This window comes from Anoplolepis gracilipes, chromosome 9 (assembly GCF_047496725.1).
Source record: "Anoplolepis gracilipes chromosome 9, ASM4749672v1, whole genome shotgun sequence".
Taxonomy (NCBI): Eukaryota; Metazoa; Arthropoda; class Insecta; order Hymenoptera; family Formicidae; genus Anoplolepis; species Anoplolepis gracilipes.
In genome coordinates, this window is record NC_132978.1 from 11641865 (window position 1) to 11656712 (window position 14848).

The 14848-nt window shown below is 35.1% G+C and overlaps 2 protein-coding genes across 2 annotated transcripts; one reads left to right on the top strand and one right to left on the bottom strand.

Annotated features, from left to right (window-relative positions):
* Positions 1 to 8600: 8600 nt before the first annotated feature.
* Aos1 (SUMO1 activating enzyme subunit 1) lies at positions 8601 to 10313 on the bottom strand. Its single transcript, XM_072899310.1, has 6 exons — positions 10112 to 10313; positions 9702 to 9873; positions 9365 to 9621; positions 9108 to 9289; positions 8887 to 9019; positions 8601 to 8797 (listed from the first exon to the last, which is right to left on the bottom strand). The coding sequence occupies exons 1-6, from the start codon at positions 10207 to 10209 to the stop codon at positions 8635 to 8637; spliced, it is 1005 nt and encodes a 334-aa protein (XP_072755411.1). The 5' UTR covers positions 10210 to 10313; the 3' UTR covers positions 8601 to 8634.
* A 269-nt stretch (positions 10314 to 10582) lies between these two features.
* On the top strand, positions 10583 to 14285 carry LOC140669449 (FERRY endosomal RAB5 effector complex subunit 3). The gene is made up of 10 exons (XM_072899309.1): positions 10583 to 10909; positions 11637 to 12179; positions 12341 to 12562; positions 12661 to 12864; positions 12972 to 13087; positions 13186 to 13322; positions 13398 to 13518; positions 13595 to 13713; positions 13802 to 13927; positions 14015 to 14285. Exons 2-10 carry the CDS (start codon positions 11674 to 11676, stop codon positions 14126 to 14128), a joined length of 1665 nt encoding a protein of 554 aa, XP_072755410.1. The 5' UTR covers positions 10583 to 10909; positions 11637 to 11673; the 3' UTR covers positions 14129 to 14285.
* Positions 14286 to 14848: the final 563 nt, after the last annotated feature.

Consider the following 14848-nt stretch of genomic DNA (forward strand, 5'->3'; position numbering starts at 1 on the left):
ATTTTGAAAAATATATATAATATTAATAATACAAGTTTTTATCATAATATATTGTAAGAAATGATAATTACTTTTCTGTATAATAAATTGAGAGCTTGCACGCACTGTATTATATACATATATACATGTAACAATGTACATGAATAATCGCGTCAAAGATCATTTCTTTGCTGAGCTATGTCCAAGTGATATTTGTACGTAAATCACAGGGCGTTCGGGTGGAGTATTGTTTCCCGTTTCCCTTCCGATAGTGATCACGAAGAAGTGGCCCCCTGTTCAATATTCAATAATTCGCTTGGCGAGCGAGCACGATATCTCAATAGTCGCCGTTTGTTTGACCCCCACGATGGACTCGCATAAAATATAACCGAATCAAATCGGGAAGCATTACTTTCCCGGCGGGCAGTCGACGAAATCGAGGTTAAATTCTTCCGGTTTTCGAAGACACTCGTCTATATCTCACATTAATGACGCTATAAACACTAATGCCCATCAAGGGTGGCCGATTATTCCTAAGTGCATTCAATAGAAATGCGATAATTTTTGTGACTAATGAGATGAATGATGTTTAATAGCGGTGAACCAGATAAACGCGCGATTGATTGATTTGAAAATATCATTTTATTTATCAATTAATCTTCGTAATATTGAATGTTACCAAAATGTCTGTTTACATTTCAGAGAATGATTTGAATCAATCTTACGATATTATTAATGTTTAAATATATAAGCATATTCTTTCTCTCTATCGCCTGTGTAAATTATGTACAATTAAAAATACAAAACGTATTATAAAATTGCATAAACTTTTCTTCTATTATCTTCAATTAAATTAACTATTAAAGCTATATGCGGCATTTTAGTAAAATCAATTTTAGCATGTGATCTTTCACATATATATATATATATATATATATATATATGTTTTCAAGCGTGTCTAGTATAAGCGTGCGCTGCAAGTTGGCGGCACCAGTCGGACGTGCATGTTCCAACTACTTACTACCGTAATATATCGGTAGCAATATTAAAAAGAATACATTGCTATAAAATATAATGCGTCATTTAGATTCATATTAAAAGCATTAGAAATAAATTGAGAAATCATTTTTGTCCGACGAATCACTTTGACTTCCATACCGTTCTATGTGGCGATCACCGCGAATACAAATGATCCAATTGCAACCGCTAAGAAAAATATTTCACATTTAACTCGCAATAAGCTCGGCGTAAAATCCGCCGGATTGTGGAACGTGGGACGAAAACTACGCGCAACTCGTGCCATTTCCCCGGGAAATAATATTCCGGTGTGGCGAACGCGGATATTCGCCCGCTTGAAAACGGCGCGGCCTTACATCCCAATGGCTCTAACGTTATTTCCGACCGAGATTTGCCTGAAATTTGCTTCCGTGCCGGGACCAGAAGCCCATAAATATGTAATACCTCCCATATCGCGCGGTTCGGTTGCCCCTCTCCCCATTTTCTCTCGTCGTTCCCTTCCCCCTTTCGTCGTCGTCGTCATCGTCGTCGCTTTTGGTGACTCTTGCAACCCCTTACGTGTTTTTGCGGGGTTGTAGCTCGCGGCGGTATACAAGGGGAAACGCGGTAAATCATTTGTCCCGAAAGAAAGCACAATGCAATATCCCGGTCGTCCTGCTCGAGACGCCACCATCTCGTCTCTCTCTCTCTTTCTCTCTCCCTTTCTCTTTTTTCTCTCCTACTCTCGTTTTCCATCTCTCTCACTCTATTTTTCGAGGGAATTGCGAAAGTCATAAGTCAGCCCTTATATTGCCGAAAATACTTTAAAGTGCCACTCGCCTCGCAGACTCGTATAGACGCACCTCGAGAACGAGCGTTTTAGCCTCTTACGAAAGCCTAGACATGTTTTATCGCTGCTGTTAAACGGACAACAGAAGAATGACATACGGACCCGAACGGAGGTGGATGCGCTTTTGGGTGACGATTTTCGAGGAGCGCGACGCGCACGGGATCGTTAAAATCGTACGGGACCCGCCAAAAGGATAACGCTCCCTTCGGTTATTTATAATAGACGTTTCTTTTCCGAATATTTTACGAGCATGAAGATATTAAATGAAATTGTGATAATAATCGTGCAAACTTTTGACATACTGATATCGAGATTATAAAATAAATAAAGGAGAACATAATCTGTCAAATATTTGTCGTTTTTTATAGCACGTAAATTATTTTCTCTTTATAATTTACACGACGGTTTTAGTATGTTCTCTTTAAAATATGTTTTTAATATAATTATATATACTGATAGATTTATAAAAAAAAAAAAAAAACGTTATTCATTAATCTTTCAAGAAAATTGAAGGAAGAAAGAAGAACATGATATTTTCCATTTTTTCCATATAAATTTCATATTGTTAAATCTCTATATAATCTTTAAATAAATGCTACTTTCTCATTTCGAGTACCAAAGAATAATGCAAACGCTACAATATACTATCAAATCGAACAAGGGTGGCGCGCATTAGACCCCCGGTAAGCTCGGCCAGGCGGCAGGAAACTCGGCATATTTTTCTCCCGGTTATCGAGGAAAAAAAAAGGAAGGAGGACGGTAAACCGCGATCCCGAAAGCATTTCTCGACGTAACCTAAAATAATGCCCGACAGAATCGAACAAAAGCATGAATTATGGACCGAACTGCCGCCATAGATCTCGACTACCCAGTAACTTATGATACACTTCCTTTCGGCATATGTGAAGGAAAACATTGTAACGCACGTACGACTACGATCCTTTTGTAATTTAACGGGACGCGTTTTCTCCTCCCGGTCACGACCTCTTAAGCTTTTTGCCGAGAAGAAACCCGTCCTGCTCACGATGTTCGCGAGGAGTAACAACACTAGGCGACGAGAGAAAAAGCGAAAAGCCGGTGATAAAGTAGTGCAAAACATTTACCAATTTATCATTATTATCGCTGTCGTATTAAATCGAAGCAAAGGGCTTTTATCGATTCAATAAAACATATATAAACGAAATAATCATATTATCGAGTAAAGTAATAAAATTTCTTAGTCGAAATAATAAAAAATTTGTACCGATAAAATCATATTTTGAGTTACGGCACCACTGGCGAATTAACCCTTACTCCATACTGTTGTTTTTTTTTAGCACCTTCTAATTAATATGTAGTGTTTTAAAAAATCTGAAAAAATTTATATACCTTTTTTGATATTTGAAAAATAATTTGCTTAAATATATTATCTTACGTTTATTCGTTTTGAAGAAATTGATGTTGTTAAAAAAAATCACGGAAAATAATTCACCAGTACGGAATAAGGGTCAAGTATCTGCAAGAAAAAAAACTTTTACTGGCGTACAATACAACATAACGAAACATTCGCGTTACCTCAATAACGACAAATGACTCGACTCAAAGTTTCTCGGAAGAAGTCCGCTTAGAAATTCGGCAGAACGCAACTCGGCAGTTTCATCGCCGGCGGTAATTTCGCGATTGATTCGCCATTAAATTCATGGCCCTCATGAGGAATTCATCGACGACCGACCGTCGTCGCCGAAACTCCTCGTCGACCATGAATACTTAGGCGCTCTCTGATGTTCCAGTCTCGATCGATTCGCGTACGAGCCAAGAGTGTCCGAGGCTGTTGACCCCCTCTCCCTTTCAATCCCTTCGTCCTCCCCCTGCTCTTCCACCCCGTTCTCTCGCTTGGTTTTCGGCCGGTTTCAGTCTGCTCCCTGCATAGGCGCAAATTATAATGCCGGAGCTTAGAGACCGCTACTCTGACAAATTACAGGTTTGTTCTCCGGGCAACGGGAGATAGATTCCGTCGTTCCATCACCGTTTCCATCACCTCCCAAGCGAACTCACGCGCGGGCATGCATATTAATTCGACTTTAATCTGGCGCGTCCTTTTTTTCATTTTATTTTCACGCAACAAGAACGGCGACAATGTTTCAGATCAAATTCAATAATCAAGCGCAATCTAAAGAGTGTGAAGAAAGTGATTTCTTTTATCATATATTAATTCTCTCTAGAGATATTGATTCTATAGAATATATATACAAGAAATTTAGAATAATCGTGCGATCGACATTAATAAGCGTGAAATTGCAAGTTTGTCGAATCGAGCGTACTTGATTAATCGCGCATTTAATTGCAAGCTGTATGGATCCGTTTCCGATCTCCACAAATCAGCGTGCATTCAAAGTCACTTCGAGACACCGGGGGATCGTTACTCTCAGCCACACGCGCAAATCTCATTCACGTACACGTCGCGACGTATCCGTCCTTCGCGAAGGACGATTCCTTTGCGTAAGACGACGCCGTTTCCGTCTGCCGTTTCCAGCGAGACCGGGACGACCGCCCAAGGAATTAATTGCAACGACCGTGTCTTAATTGATAACGAAGGGCATTAAGATTTCGCGCAATGCTTGCAGCGAAGGCGAAGGAAGGAGGAAAGGACAGACGGACGAACGAACAAAGTTAGGAGAAAGAGCAAGATCCTCGACGCCGAGGAGCCCAGACTAACGGCCATGACTGCGGAAGGGGGAGGTGAAATAATGCCGGGCGCGAGAGAAGCCGTATTTGCATTAGCTATTCGTTTGACCCTAAAAACTGTCTGAATTGCACCGATGGCTGCTCGTAAAGCTTGCAGGGTAATATCGCGGCGGATCGCACTTCTCAGGCGTGCTTGAAATCCGAAACTTGCGAAAGCCGCTGCAAAGGCTCGCGTGAAATTAATGTTGCGACTCTTCGCTTCTTTTGTGAATGGGGCGCGGAACACGAAGAGAAAGCATTAGTTATTCTTGAAAGAGCTTTATAGCGTGATGCCGAGATATGCGAGGCTTATCACATATTTATTTTCTGATATTATAGAGAAATGTGTTTATATTTGCGTTTATATTTAATTAGTGTAATTATAAATAGTGGAACGATCAAAAACTCAGATATTCTTTAAAGCACTGATTTTGAGTAGATTGCAGAAAAATTCTCCGTATAATCGAAAAAACGTTTACGCTAGAATATTAAAGACAGACACGCGCAGAATGGATTCAATAAATCATGGAGCAGTGATGAATGCGCGTACCTTTTTGTACGACCATTCGTGAATTAATCAAGAAAAAGGCGACTCACCGTCACGTATCGCACTGTCGGTGATCGCAGACGTCGGGAGCGGGATGTCGATCCTTTCGTCGATCGCGTGTCCACCACCGTCGACGGTTAACGGTTACACAGCCGTGACGAATATAACTCTCAGCGCACAATGTATCGGATTTTACGAGTGTCCACCTAGAAAAAGAAGAAACACGAGGTGATGGAATAGCTATGGGTGCGATGGGATGGAGGGAAAAGGGCAAGAAAGACGACGGTGAAGCGCTCTCAGATTTTATTACGTTATTTTGTTAATGCAACGAGCGAGAGAGAGAGAGAGACAGAGAGAGAGAAAGAGAGGAATGGTCCACGTGCCTCTCGAATGTCCGACCACGAAAAATATTATGTCCCTCGGTCAGAAAACGGGCCATGAAATCCTTTTATACCCTCCGCGCCCTGCAACGCCACCACCAATCCGCAGAATTTCATCTATACATCTTTTTCGCCAACTAATATTGGCATCCAATCGCTTTAAATAATATTAAACAACACGATACGTAATACAAAAATCACAATAATATAAAACACTATACATATAGCTATAAAGTATCTGTCGACATTATAGTAATCATGTAATTGGTTAGTATAATAAAACATTTTTTTTATTATATTTTTTACAATAAAACGTACAACACAAAAAATTAGTTAAGAAAGGAATTTAAAAAATGTCGAGGTATATGAATCGACAGTTACATTCAATTGAACTTTGTAATTAAAAAAGAATGTATATATTTCATGACAGTTTAATTATTGAAACTGATGTATATTATAGCAATTTTTTTATCAGAAAAAATTATTTGTCATTTAATTGAATTCTCTACATGAACGTGACTTTGCCTCCAAATATTTCCTCTCCACGCTATCAGATTGCATAGTCTCTCTCTTTTTTTCCTTTTTATTTTAAAATGATGGTGGTAGCGTAGCACGTACAAGCAAGGTTAATAAAGAAACTGCGGCACACGGTGCCGACAATAAGACACTGATAAGCGAAAAATATATTACGGCACGGTATAAATACTAACCGCTATTGGCGAAAGAAGCCGTAAGCAGTTGCCGCACGTACGCAATTCTTGCCGCGACGACGCTCCTTCGCGATTCGCGGAGTCTTATTGCAGATATCGTGTCACACACATGACTTAAATATCGTATTTTCGGCGTCGCAACGAACAGAAAATGGTACCGCACGTAAATTTCGATCAATATAATGCTAAACAAATTTATTAATAAGATTTAAGATTTATATTAAAGATCCGCGATGCTTCTAATTCAGTGGCATTTAACTGTCCACTCAAGTAGCCTTGTTTGTTTGAAGACATTTTTATTAGACAAGGCCAAAAGCATACAACGTATATGTTGTAAATATTTGTGCCAATAAATATGCCTGAAAAAATATTTTAATAGTAATAAATTTTCGTCACTCTATAATTAATAAAAAATAGTGCATCTTGTTGGCGTGCGCAAAAAATTTGACAGATGGAAGAATTTCAGAATATGATACCTAATCGTCTAATCAAATCACATTCTCGATATTTTAGCATCGCGCGAAATGTGAAAAATATATTCTAGAAATGTATTATTAATACACATAAATTTTATATTATTTTAGAGATATTTTTTTGAGAAAAATTTCTCAAAAAAATATCTCTAAAATAATATAAAATTTATGTGTATTAATAATACATGTTAATAATACGTGTAAAAGATAACTTAAAAGTGTAAAGTATATCGTGCTGTGAAAAACTAACATTCCTAAGAGTATACGTGTCATATCGATTCTCTGCAGCGGAACATGTACATATAACAGCGATAGTAGCCTCAGTAAATTCCTTGCATGAGTCACGGGAAGTACCAGTACGTCTCTTACTCCACTTAGAGGCGGATAATAATCACGCGATCGCATAAAGTAGCGAAGGCGCTTTTTGATCGCAAATTTTTCAACGGAGAAGTCTATATATTTTTGCATAGAACTTGCGCGTGTGATATATGTCGATTGCATGTTTTTGATTGAAAGACACGCATTATATTAGAAGCATAATAAATAAATCTGCATGAATAAGTGCAGATATATAATGTTTTTATTATATGCGAATTACATAGTTCTTAAAAGATCGTAAATGTGATTAATCTTTCTTTAGAATTTCATTTTAAATAATCCGCATGAAGCAGCATTAATGATAAATTTAAAAATCTATATAAAATACTTGGAACGAAATAAATTCGATGTAGTGATCGTAGAAAGCTCAAATGACATCGTGCTATTAAATTTATATGAATCGTCAGTCGATGCGATTCGCCACGCTCGTCAAAACGTGACGGCAAGATCCGTCACGAACCTACCATTACCTTCTATACATACGTCCGTAGAGAGATATACTAACAAAATGTCAATTTGGAAAAGCGTTTAGGCCGCGCTGCCTAATGGTTTTTCGACGAGCACGAAATAAAGCGTTGTACGAAATAATTCGACAGCCGTAAAAGCACGTGGCCGCATCGTTAAGAAACACGTCACATACCTGCGACGAGAGAAGCGGGTTTACATATTTACCCCATGCATTTACATACTGCGGTAAAGCTCGATGTGCAATGACATCGTGTACATGGGAAAAGACGATACATCATAATTCCGGACTAAAAATCGAATCAATCACTCGCCCGTATATATGTATGCATGTGAATTAGCGCACCTGGTTACTCACACTTTGCCAGATACATAAGAATAAAGAGAAATATTAAAGAAATATTGATTAGAGAAAAATATTGATAAAAAATACTAATTCTAAAGAATATCAGATTATTATATCAGTTATTATACAATAAAGCTTTTTAATATACGCACGTGTATGTGTGCATGCGTGTGTTTCGCACGGATATAATATATATATATATATATATATCCGTGCGAAAAATACACGTCGAACTATACTATAAATTTTCTACAAAATGGGATGTAAACGTATGGAATGCGTTCTCTTGAAAATAATATTGGTAAACCGATAGAGTACAACGAGGCATACCCTAATCGGCTCCCCTTTCAATTTTTCAATCCCCGTTTTACGTTTTGTGACGCGTTTTCCACTCGAAAGCGCACAATAAAAGATCCACAAAGCGAGTTTGAAATTGCTTTGTCGGAAGTTTCGATAGTGAATCACGCAAAAAATACATTCTTTCTACACTCGTACACAAAATATAATATATACAAAATAACCGTATAATAAATATAACACTATATATATATGTTAAATTTATCACTATGTATCATATATATATATATATATATATATATATATAGTGTGTACATATATGTATATGTACACATATATAAAATTTTTCCAAATAAAATTATATAGTTATATTAATTTATTTTTCTTTTGTGACAAGTCTTTTTGTTAAACACAACTGTTCACATATAGAAAAGAGGATGAAGGGCAGGTAAAAAAAAAATGTAATATTCAATATATCACAGTATTAAAAAATGTACACTCCACCTTTGATTAATAGCCCAATTTCAAAATAACTCCACATGATGTAGTTGGATTAAATGTAAACAAGTTATTGATTGGAGCATGTTTCTGCGATGCTGCCTTGATTATTTCCTGAGCCATGACACCACCGACGATAGAACAAACTGGACTGAGTTGCGCATACAGATCACTCCTGTAATTATAAAAATATCATACATTAATATAATAAATATGCATTTTTCAAATGATTAATATATGCCAAATTCTATAATATACACATACTCTATTAAATAATCTATTTTGTTTTCCAATTCATATTTTTTAATAATTGCAGCAGCTTCATTCTTTAGATTGTCACACCCTCTTTCATTAGGCAATGGATCTTCACCATACTTTTCGCGATAATTTAATAATACTAAAAAAGAAAAAAAGAACTAATTATTATTTAAAATACTTATTATTTAAAATATTTATAAAATAAAAACTTTTTCACTTTGACATACTTAACATCATGTAATAAATCTCTTCGTCTCTAACGAAAGATGATTTTGGAACATTTAGAATAAACTCAAAAGGTACAAATGTATCGGTACGTTTTTCATTAACTATTATAGTTTCAATCTTTTCTTTTCCCACAGGTTCACCACTTTCTGGTATTTTAACTTTTTTTTGTTTTGGAACATCTCTGAAAAATTTTTCACAATTGGTTTAGATTAAAAAATTAAGTTCTTAATAAGTTTATAAATATAAATATACATACTCTCCATATTCATGTTCCTGTAAATCTATAAATACATATCCCACTGCTCCCCATACATCTCCAGCAAAAAATTTGACTTTCTGATTTCTGCAAGCTCGGTTGATTCTCTTTAGCTGTGTGATGGTACAATGCATAGCGCATACCACATTAAACTGTCCAAAATATTCATCGGGTTTATCATCAATTTTGCCTGAGTCAGCGATAACATTAACCATAGAGTTTAAATTTTGTGCTCTCGCTAATGAAGCTTCAGCTTTCTAAAAATATACAACTAATTTAATACGCAATTATTTATGCGCAATAGAATATGGTATATACATTGCTATTTAATATTTACATTCTTTCCAATATCTTCCTTTGGTATAAAAAACTGTGAACATCTGTCTAATTCTGTTACATTTCTATGATCTAAAAATGTAACACTGTTGACTCCTGCTAGAATAATGTTTTTAGCGATCTCTGCGCCAAAGCCATCCAGTCCTATCAAAAGAACTTTTGCAGCCCGCAATCTTTAAAAAAAATATAATTAAAACATATTTAAGAGAAAATGATCTTAACTGAAAATCTAAGGCAAGCTATATTCTACAATATTTTACTCGTCAGAAAACGTACAATCTACAATAAAAAAATGTCTATTTCATCCATTTTAAAGATCTTTGGCAGCCGCGTAATGCGTATTACATCCAAAAATTTGCAATTTCTCAAAACGCCGGTTATCATAAATATCGGTCGGAACATGAAATTTACCGTTTCTGTGACTCTAAACCCCAGAGACGTAATTGCCTGTCGTACAATTCGGCTTCATGATCCGTTAATTCTTCTGCCAGCTTGTTTTCATCCACCATCGTGAAAACTTCTATTTATTTTTCTAAAACTTTTCTTACCGCCAAAAACGTGTCACAGACCTTCTGTAATCAACTAATATGGCGTCCAACTCACACGTATTTCACGCACACATTTATATTTAGTTCGCGACGCCGTCGCATTCGAAAGACGCGCACTATACCATAGGATAAATGAACGCTAGATTGGCAACACAGTGACAGACAACTGACTGTGTTGGGAACCCTCAACAGTTTGTACGATTTAGTAACTAGTCTGTGATTGGTGTATACTTGTAGATTCACCAATCACATCTTTTTTCCAAAAGCACAAGACGCAATCATATATATGTATTTTCTGAACGCAACCATCGATTGTCACGGGAGCGTCATGTGATTTTCACGTACTGTCACGTAAACACGTGTGTGCTACTGACACGGTACATTGTATGTGTAAATGAAAATATACGTATATAAATGATTTTTCAATATTGTTAATATTTTCGGTTTTCAATAAGGTGTATCTTCAAATTTTGATGAATATAATGGAGCGAAATAAGTAAACGTTACATATGTATTTTATCAAATGTTTTATCCTCTAATAACATCAAAAATTTCCTATGCAAAGATAAAGGTTATACGTTAACTACTAGTTGATCCAGATTGATCGATTGAAACCTTATATATAGACGATCAAATGACATATATTAATAAAACATTAAATGTGAGTACTACAATAAGATTCACAAACAAAAATTTATTTATTCACTATGTTTTTAGTATTGTGACATTTATCGCAATTTATACTAGTGCCCCCGTGAATCGATAAAGCAGGACTGATCAAAAATTCTCTCAAGAAAATTTATCTAAATTATTTGAGAATTTTTACTTGAAATCTCAAGATTATACATATATATATATATATATATGTTTAAACTGAAGTTGAAATAAAGATTAGATCATACATAATAATTGTATTATTTCTAAATTGCAAAAATATTGAATGCTTTTCTGCTAGTATTTACCATTCATCTCATACAAAATAAATATATTGTATAATATGTATTTATTTAAAATATAAATATAATATTTTTTTTATATTACATATTCAAATTTGTACCCAATAAAAATTTGTGATTAATTATCATATAGAGTCATATATATCAGCTGTTATTGTTGAGAAATAAATATAGACAATAAACATAAGTTTACTATGTACTAAGAATTATCTTTGCCCCTTTAACCCGAATGTTGTGAAAGCTGACCTTGATGACATAAATATTTCAACTCATTTCAAATCTCGTAATGTCTGTCTACATGCTGATAAAAGTTAATTGCATGCATTACTCTAATCAGCTATTAACTGCTTCATATAATCATATTATACTGTATTATTTGGAAAATATATTATTTTACGTTTATATATCTATTCTTTAATAAATATGTTACAGAATTTGTACAAAAACTAAATAAATATTATTAAAGACAATGAATAAAGCGGAAGAGGAGCACATTGAAAAGACATTTATCTACAAATTTTCAACATGTACTACGAATCAAGAATACACATTGGAAGTTCCAATAAAAATACCATACCACGGTTCCATAAAAGAATTGACACATCGTATAATGTCATCGTTCAAACTACCATGTTATGTAGAATCAGACTTATTAGAAGCTCTGCAACATAATATCCAAGAACTTACGCTGCAATTTTATGATGACAAGTCAGAAAAGCTTATCGAAGCTGCTAAAACAGGCACTCTGGATTTAGAAGATATAATTAAAAATTGGGAAAAGATATACAAACAGAAGACGGTAGAATATTCCGATCCTATTGGAACTACAGATGAGGAATTATTTGCTGCAGCATATCACAGATTAGTCCATTCTCCATCTTTAGAACCAATTTTGCAAGCAGAGCATAAATTTGGCCGGGATGTCACTGAAGTAATTCAAATGAGGGATACTGATTACGAGCATCTCACACAAAAGTTGGTAAAAGTTATAGTTTCTTTTCATATTTCTCATTTTTTTTAAATGTACATTTTGTATATCCTTAAAAAATGTGTGAGACATAAGAAATAAAAAATTATTTATAGCTTAAAATTTTAATGAGAAATAATTGAAAAAAAAAATTCTTTATAAATTCTAGACAAACCGACGAAATGCGCGTTGCCGTCGAGGCTCTTGAAGCAGGATCCACCGAAAAATCAATAAACGATATGGCAGGTCGTCATTTCGAGGAGCAGAGCTTATTACAAGGTTACTGGGGATCTAGAATCGATGCTTTAAGATTAGATCAACGCCGACAGTATCGAAATTGGATCATGAGGATGCTCGAGGAACAACAAACTAGTATGATACCTACACCTGTGTACGTTTTTTGCACATTTCAATTCTAGTCAATGTATCAAACAAAACTTAAAAAATCATATTAAAATAAAAAATATATTTTCTTTAATTTTTTAACAGTGGTTCGCCTATGATACCATTGCCACCATTACGTCCGACTTTAGACAAATTCGTCCATAGCGAAGAAAAACACACAACTGATTATCCTCTATTGGAAGAAAGCTTTACGATACATTTGGGATCGCAGATGAAACAAATGCATAATATACGTATATTAACCGGAGACGTGCTGGACTTTTGTCGTACGAAAAATAGCGAATCTGGGTATTTTGTAATTTTATTTAAATTCTTAATATAGAATATGAAAAATCAGTGCTTTCTTTTTCTCTTTCTCTCTTATACGGTTATAATAGAAAATATATTAAAATTAGGATGGATCCAACGCCACAAAGATTGCAAACCGCTTTGGGACTATACTCGAACGATTTGTGTGGATTAGTTCTTCTAAGTGACAATCATTTAGGCAGTTATTCCGGAATAACGAAAGGTATTTGGTTGAATATATAACAAACCATATATATCAGCGGTTTTAAAAAATTTTTTTTACGGCGTCAATATATTTTATAAAATACATTCTTGTTGCAGAATTATGTTCGATATGTCAATTAACGACAGAATTCCATTTTCCGTCGATCGATGAACAGTTGGAAAAGATTCGGGAAGACGTGAAAGATGCCGTTGCCTGGAGGCAGGCGCATTACAGAGAAGGAAGTGATCCCCATGTAGGTGACATTGTTAAAAATTTGACTTGAAATTGATAATTATCACATGTATACAATTATATATATCGTTTACAGACGAAGAAATCCACAACGAGCAAGAGCTTGCAAACGGGCGATGTTTTTATTACGAGACATTCCAATCTAGCACAAGTTCACGTAGTATTTCACATGGTGGTGAACGATTCTTTGAGATCTGGTAAACGATTGTGTTTATAATCATAAATTTCTTATATCCGATGTATATATTTGATACGCGATCTTAATTTTATTAGGTGATATCAATTCAAGACATCCTGCTATTCTGGGCTTGAGAAACATTTTGAAAACGGCATGTTGCAACGATGTGACGACGCTAACAATACCCGTGCTACTCGTCCATGAAATGTCAGAGGTAATCTATCACGTAGATAACTCAAGAGAATATTTCTTAGATAATTAGGCGAAAATGTAACTGATCTATATCGATATGATCGATATAGGATATGACGGTCGCTTGGTGCACGAAACGAGCCGAGCTAGTCTTCAAGTGCGTGAAAGGTTTCATGATCGAAATGGCGTCTTGGGGTGGAGCCGAGCTGAAAAATCTCCAGTTTCTCGTGCCAAAAGTAAGTCTGACACGATAAGAGTAATCCGTCGAGATTAAAAAAAAAAAAAATATGTAGACTGATACCGTTGTTATTTATTGCTTGCAGGGAATGTCGGAGGAGGTATTTGGAACATTAGCCACAATGTTGCCCAGCATATTTCGAGTGTCAAATCCGCTGGTTTTCAAGGCCACTAGTACCCCACAAACCCCGAAAAAGTAAATGACTCTTCTTGCCTCTGTTATCGTTGCACATACGCTCATACGGGAAATACTGCAATATTTATTACTATGTGTATATCGCCTATATGCAGCCGTAATTATCCGCTGCAGGCGCGAAAAAGATACGATTCTGTGAATAAATCTCCAACTTTTAATGAGCTTTTTGTTTATACTACTTTCACACAATTAATTGCTTACCCAGTCGAACCGATATTCGCAATACCAAGTTTTTCCATGAAATATTTTGACTTTCATATTCGTTATATCAAACAAAAGTCTAACGATATCTGTGATATATCTCTTTTTTCTAAATGCATATATTTTTATAAACATATTGAATTTTTTTACGTTTGAACGAATTTTGCAGAGAGAGACAAATAATTATGCAATTATTACGCAATATTATATTTTATTATTCTTTTATTCTCTTATGTAATTAATAATATATTAATATCATATTTTTTTATTTCTTTATCTAATATTGGTTTTATAAAAACTATGTTAGATAAACCATTAAAAATTGCGTAATGATTGCATAATTATTTGTCTCTATCAGCAAAATTCTTTCAAAACTTAAAAAATTCAATATGTTTATCAAAACGTATACACATTTAGAAAAAAAGACATATCACAGATATCGTTAAATAACTTCAACAAATAATATCGAATAAGATGAACAAAATGAACATGAGCGGCATTATCGCCGTTAGACGTGCGACAC